At 33.3% G+C, this 7,677-nt stretch overlaps 1 protein-coding gene across 1 annotated transcript; it reads left to right on the top strand.

The window, feature by feature from the left end:
* Positions 1–2,825: 2,825 nt before the first annotated feature.
* LOC134254731 (uncharacterized) lies at positions 2,826–5,805 on the top strand (the record flags this gene model as incomplete). Its single annotated transcript, XM_062737266.1, has 3 exons — positions 2,826–2,883; positions 4,959–5,276; positions 5,500–5,805. Coding segments are annotated over exons 1-3 (682 nt in total), but the record flags the coding sequence as incomplete, so codon positions are not given.
* Between the last annotated feature and the right edge of the window lie 1,872 nt (positions 5,806–7,677).

Here is a 7,677-nt window from a genome sequence, read left to right on the forward strand (position 1 = left end):
TCTCCCATTCTGGGGAGAGCTATATGCGGACTCCGAACTGAGGCTTGAGACGATGACCCATAAGCACCCCTGTGAGCAAACAAAAATAGTATAGAATGTTAAACTGGCCTTAATAATTAAGACAATTGAATCTCTGCAGTCCTTCTACTTCGAAGAAATTTAAATATACTCAACAGTTCTGAACAAATTTTATAATTTTCTGACAGAGTTTAATTTCTGTTGAGTATTTGGCAAGCACCAATTCAACAGCTGTTGCACTTGATATTTTCCTCTGACTTAATAATATTTCATACAGAACAGTATAACTGTACCTAAATGCGATCTCCTATATGCACGAAAAATATAGTTTTCAAGACACAACGAAATGTTTTATAGTAACTAAATCCATGAAAGGGTTTCGTAGATCAGGGGGTATGAACAAAGACCCAAGGATTCCTATTTTTACGAGCTGTTTCACTAAATTTTCCATTCCCTGCTTAATGTTTTAATTTTGGACACGAGTCTGCCCTCTATTCAACTCTAAAATGTATGGCGTGCCGAGAGTAAGTAAGTCACTTGATCATAATTTCACAGACCTCACAAATAAGCATGATATTTGCCAAATTACTATTCAAAGGTCTAAAACGAACAAAACTGCTCATTATTTCATTGCAGAATCACCTGTGATATGGAATCTATTCTCAGGCAAATTACATTATCATAAAAACTTTCCTGCTTCTTAGGGAGGGTTTGCAAGGAAATGATAAACTCATAACACATTTTAACTCTAAGTCTATATTCAAATACTAGTTTGAATCTGTATTTAAACTAGAGGCACTGTGAGCAATGAGCTCACTAAATGATACCCTCCGCCTCCCATATGAATATAATGGCAAATGTCCATGTTTTGCTGTGGGTAACCAGAAATATGTGTCGGATCAAAAAGTAAAGTAGGAGGTGCACAATGGCAATATGTAACTAGAAAGTCTGCTATTGCAAGCAATAGCTTATGTCGCCCCGAACTGGACAAGACTTTCATTCACTAAAACAATACCCATTAGCTAAGCTTGGAAAACCATCAACTCGTATCAGTCCTTTCAGTACTTACAGTACTTTGATTTAAAAATCAAAGTAAAAGATTTTTCACTTTCCCCCTGTTTCCATCGAAACTATTGACACTTTGCAATTTTTAAATGCAACACGCACAATTACAGATACCAATCATTTAATCAGTAAAGTTTCATGACGAATGTCCAAGGGACCAGAGAGAACACTCGTGGACAAAATTCGTCGCTTTTTGCAGGTTTCCATGGCAACGGTAGTCATTTTGTTACTGAATGACCACACAACACAACTACAAGCAGTGATCTTCCTTTGAGGAAAGTTTGAAGAGGATTGTCCCAGCCATCTCCGAGAAACAGCAAGTATAACAAAAACATGCGTACAATCGCAATATGTCGCCCGACTACGTTCGTGGCACAAGAGTTCGCGTACCTATCAATTATACCGAAATTTTCATTAAATAAAAAAAATACGTAATACGTATAAGGAGTGCAGCGCATTTTAGGTCACTTGTGAACCCCTCGCTTAATATCAAGGCTGTCGCACAATTAATCTTCAATCGAAAATTATAAAACACAAACCAATCTTTTGGGAAGGGACCATTCTTTATGGCATATGATTTCAAACGCATGTTTTACAGCAGCAGCGGTGACATTTCTCCACAACTTCGCTCAAACATCCGTTGTCCGCGACGCCATTACGTGACGTCACGGGCGCGTCCATTTACCCAAAAAGGAACAAAACTGCCTGAAATGCTAATCTAGATGATTGAGGTCAAATGCGAAAAGAAACAAGAGACAAGTTAGTAGACATTCAAGAAAATTTAAAACGGGGAGGTACAAGTACTTGTACTCGTATCTACACATAATATCGTTATCTCTAGTGAATTGTGTATGATTTTTTTTTCCTTTTGGGTAAATGGACCGCCCGTGACGTCACGTCATGGCGTCGCGGACAACGGTTGCACTCCTTGTGTTATTATTACAGGTATTAAGTATCTTACGAAAATTTCGGCAAAATTGATAGGTACGCGAACTCCTGTGTTCGGGGCGACATAATTAAGATTCTGTGAAAGTTTCATAAAATTTGATACACCTTAGGTCCAATGATTTAACTACACTAGATTTAAAGGGTATCAAACACATTCAAAAAATACGATGATTGTCAAAAAATTCCTCAAACAAGCATGGTTTTGTAGGAACCCGATAACATTATTGAAATTCTGTAACGCATTAAACTATTAATAATATACATTTTTGGATAAATATTGAACAATTACACATTTGAACTTCATTTAAACACATTTCAGTCTCTGGTGTAAGAAGGCGGCGCAGTACACAAAATTGCAATTAAAATTTTTTAAAGTTTTAATAGCATTTGAAAGAATCCTTTGTAAGACTGTATGGCAAATAGATGGCAACCGGAGGTATGATAGACTGGGTACGGATGCAAACGCTAAGTGACTTATAGGTCATATGACATACTTTCTTTGATAGTATATGCTTTATAAAATCATTTCGATTCAAAAATTGTTCAAGTATCTTTCATCAACTGGTAGGCAATATATCCGAAAAAATCTTCTTTAATACATCTTGCCAGATGACACTTAAATTTTACCAAGTTTTTTTAATGCGTGTTTTAAGACATTCTATTACGTTACGTCATGGATAATCGAGTTTTGCTCTATTATAAAAGATTTCACCAAATCAAATTTCCTTTATTTGAAAAAATTAAACAAATCAGTTTATACACGTTCCGAGACAATTTTTAAGTGTTTTTAGACAATGACTGATTTCAAAGTGTACTGGATCCTGTGCATATTTGCTGTTGTAAATTCAGACAGTAAGTTTTATTTCATTTTAGGATGGATAACAGCTAAATAAATGTTTAAACTTGTCGGTTAATTGTAGGTAATATTCTATTATCATTTACATAACTAATTTTATTTATAGCTAAAATTTATTTTTGCAAAAAACAACCTTTCCAACATTCAATTTTACACAGAACGTATTCTTCATTACCTTTTTAGAGAGGTTATGGATTTATTATATGAAATACAATTCAAGAGACCCATGGGCCTCATATTCATTTCTGAGCATTTCTTGATTGGTTTCATGTTAAAAATATCAATCTATCCGATTTATAGAGGTATCATATACCAAGGTGCTAAGGAAAGTAGGGGCAACATTTACCTGCAATTATTACTGCTCTGTATATTCGTTTGATTTAAATGTTAGAACGTTGACGTATGATAAATGATATAAAAGAAATTAGAAGGAAAACGCTTATATTAAGTCGAAATGAAGTTCATTCCCCTGCTGCATCTAACAGAAATTGAGTAAATTAAGTGACAACCTGTTCGTCTTCAAATGTTAAACCTAGCCCGTTCGAAAGAAACAGATCTTTGGCATGAGGCCTTAAAAGCTGAAACGTCTTGTCAAGGCAAGTACAGACAAGCCAAGGAATCTTTATTAATTAATTGCCTTGGGTCCTGCGGAAACGATTAAATTTGAAGTTCTGGTGATGTATTATACGAGTAAAAAAAATTGGCAAGAGACGTTTTAAAAGTATTTTTTAAAAAAAAAAAAACAGTGTTAATTTCATCGACTGATTTTAAGAGATAACAACGATTCAAAAGTAGTTTACAAGGAGCTTTCTAACTTTCAGTATTGTTTTATTTTAAAGTTTAATTCTAAAGCAATTGTTTTGTAAAACACGTTTTGATTGGCTAATGCACTGATGTTAGAAGCTGTAAAAGAGCATTAACGAGGCAGAAAGCTTTTCATTGTGACGTCATAATAGAGCCCCGTGACGTATTTCATGTAACAAAACTCCAAAAAATAAGACGTAAACAACAAACAAAATCCATAGATTGCATTAGAATGGGAATAACTATCTTCTAAATTAGTATTTGGTGGTCGCAAATACCAATTTAGACGATAGTTATTCCCTAATGCTTAGTATCTAGAGAAATTCTACCAGTATTTTACCAACTTCTTAAGGATACTCAGCAAAAAGAGCATCAGTAAGATTTTAATGCATGACTCAAATTGTTTCATTAGTTAACATTTTTTTTTCTTAGGCATATATGAAACAGATAAACTCATCTATAACTGCCCCCTTATTCTCTATTGGATAAAGAATTCGTGTTTCTTTGAATAAAATACAGATTGTACGATCCATAATTCAGGTGTTAACAGCACGGCTAAAGTGTTTCTTTTAAACGGCAAACACGACGAATTATGAATAAAACGTAAGATTTCTTTAAAGGCACACAGACACAGATTGGAAGTTAATATTTTCTCAAAATTTTTATTTTTCATTTTCATTGTATGCAAAAGTGCAAGGATGTGTCAATTAAAACCGTCCAGAAATTCGAAGTTTCAAGAACTTCGATATGAAACCAGAGGTACTGTGAGCAATGAGCTCACTAATGATACCCCCGCCTCCCATATGAATATAATGGGAGTGTCAATGTTTTGTTTTGCAAAACCCAAAATATGTGTTAGATCAAATGTAAAATAGGAGATGCACAACGGCAACATGTAATAAAGATTCTTTGAAACTTTCATCAAATTTCATTCAGTGGTATGAGAGGAGTTGCGGATAAGAGATGGGTACCCCAAAGCGTAACAGACAGACGGACGGACCTACGGACATAACGATTACTATTATATCCTCACGCTTTTCAAGCGGGGTAAAATAAGATTTTTATTACGATTTCGTGCCAAATGCTATTGCAATATATAAGTCGTGATATTATACAGAAAATTTGAGAAAATGTTAACTTCAAATCTGTATCTAAGCACCTTTAAGTTAAAAAACAAGAGAAATGTTGCAGACTACTATTTCTTGTTATTCTGAGGGTTTGGGTGCATTTTCTTAATGTTTGAATGACAGGAATATTTATATTGCAGCTATCCCAACATCAATCCCAAATATAGACCATTACTCTGGAATGTCTTACGGTTCTTCCTCTATGTCTATTTATGAAGGCGCTTTAATGAAATTAGGATGTTCTTTGCCTTCACTGGGGAATCCGCCGATTACATGGACATGGTATTGTGGGGGAGAAATCATGACAAACGTTACATTTTCAAGCAACTACTTGAAAACATACTTGAATTTCACTGCAACATGGAAGCACGACAGAAAAGTTTGCTATTGCAGAGCAAGTTCTACTAGTTTATTCTACGACGAAGCCTCTCGGTATCGCTACGAGATACGTGTTTATCGTAAGGATGCTATTTTTCAATACAATTAAAAATTAATCGCCAGTAGTTGAAAAATATTTCTTTTTATCGCAACTTATTTCAAATTGTAAATTTTTCTTCTTTTTATTGTTTTTGAAAATTGTATTTAATTGCTGTTATTTGATAAATTCGGTGTAAAACACGTTCAATAAAAACATAGTATTTCACTGATATTTAGTGAATAAATGTTGACTTTTGCAAGATTGACCCTGGACACGACCATTTATTTATCCATTGTCTCCTACAACTGTAGAGAGCGGTGAGAACATTAGCATAAAGTGTAATCTCACAACACTGGGATTTCCACAAATAATTATGATTTGGATCTGTGACAGCATGGTTCCACAGTATGGAACGAGTATAGGAACAGAGACGTACGTGGAAATCGAAGTTACTGCACGTTACAATGGAAAGTTATGCAGATGTAGAGGACTATCTTCCCCATCTTCTTACTATGCATACATGTACACATATGACGAGGTATCAGACCCTGTGGAGATCACCGTTTTACGTAAGATTTGTTGGTTTGTCAAATACTTTACATCTAGTTCTTGTAAAAAAAGCATAAGTAAGCACAAGACTAGTATTTACGTATCTATCTATTTACGTATCTATCTATACTGTTTGTATTAAGATATTTTTCTTAGCTCATTGACAACTGAGCAAATGTTTTTAGTTCAAATAAATTTTGAGCGTAATTTGGTCAGGTCCTTTATTTATAAAATTCTGCATCATTTTTAAGTTCTAACATTCAATCTGAATTCCACAGTGCAAATTTAACTATATTCAATGAAAAAAAAAACAGCGATTAAATTCCATTCAAGTAGAATTAAGATAGGGACTATATTTTGTGGCGGAAGGATTTTTAGGCGAAAATGATCAGTTTTTCCATTTTGAACTATAACAGTAGTGTTAATTTTGGATTTCTATTTTTCCTTCCTGGTTGCACAAAAAGCTGTTTTTTTTTTTTTTTTTGCAGTTAAATGTGTTATGCTGGTTCTGAAATATCTATTAAATTATTTCTTAAGAATAGTATCAATAAAGTGGGACAAATATAGTAAATATATTCTGAAAATCCGGGGGGAAATTTAGCCAAATTTTACGTAAAATTGACACTTTTTTTAGTAATATCTGAAAATTTACATCATATACCCCTTTTTTGATGTTCTTTTCTAAATATTCAATATAAATTTGGTCTATTTGCTTAAAATCAGAAAAAGTTTAAGACTTTAAAATAATTTTCTTGCTTATTAAATTTTCAATGCCAGAAAAATCACTTTTTATTAGAGCAGAAAGGTCAAATAATTGATTATGCGAAGCAATTTAAAACTTTTTCTTAGTCACAATTTTTAAGTGTCTTTTTTTTTTAAACAAACTTAAAGTTCATTTTGTTTCATGCTTTAATTGGATAAAAATATTGGAGGGAAAACGTCAAAAATATAATTTTTAATTGACACAAATTTCAGTGCAAAAAGGTCATATTAAATGTACTGTAGCGCCAAAAGAACCGTATTGACCCCCGTTTTTTGATTTAAATTTTAATTAAGCTATGTATATAGAAACTAAAAATATACTTGGCAAAAAAAGTTTAAGACTTTAAATATCAGGATCGAACGTCGTTAAAGAATCATATTTTTCAAAAAATACAGATAGTAGAACTATTTCCAGGTTAGTTTGGACTTTCAGTAAGGCGTGGCATTCTCGACGTTATTTTATTTGCTTCTGAAAATTATACAGCTTTCTTTCACTGTTGAAATATACATGGGATAGAAATTCGGGCAAATGCCAATTAGTGTATCGAAAAACCAATAATGTTGTCTCGTCTGGCAAAGAGGTGGAGCTTAAGTCGTCTTATCGTTGTCAACAACAATTTAAAGTTCCTGATGTTATTTATTTCTTAACCAATGAAAATCTATTCGCCATTTGACAGACGCTTATAACGTAGCACCGCGAATGCCACGTCTTACTGAAAGTCCAAACTAAGCTGGAAATGGTTCTATTTGTAGGCAAGCAAAATGAAAATTTTTAAGATTTCTTTTAGAATTTCTGGTTGAATAATTATTGTAAAAATGTAGACACACAAACACAAAAGTTATTTTACAAGATAAGCACATTAGGCATTTTATGAAGAAATTAAATGATTCGTGTGTTGTCCATTTCCGAAGCATAATTTTAAAAAGACCCAAATTTTATTATACTAAGTATGAAATTTTAAATTTGTTTAGCTAAAAGGGGGGAAGAACCTGACTGCATATCAGCTACAGCTTTTGGAACAATTACCGGGATACTAGTGACTATTATATAAGCATTAGTCACCGTCCTAGTATTACAGTATATCAGAGTTGGAGGTCTCTGTTCTTGTGAAAATTTCGGTGTTTATATA

Source organism: Saccostrea cucullata, unplaced genomic scaffold (genome assembly GCF_032062105.1).
Source record: "Saccostrea cucullata isolate Sc308-1 unplaced genomic scaffold, CSIRO_AGI_Scuc_v1 ctg17707, whole genome shotgun sequence".
NCBI classification, from domain to species: Eukaryota; Metazoa; Mollusca; class Bivalvia; order Ostreida; family Ostreidae; genus Saccostrea; species Saccostrea cuccullata.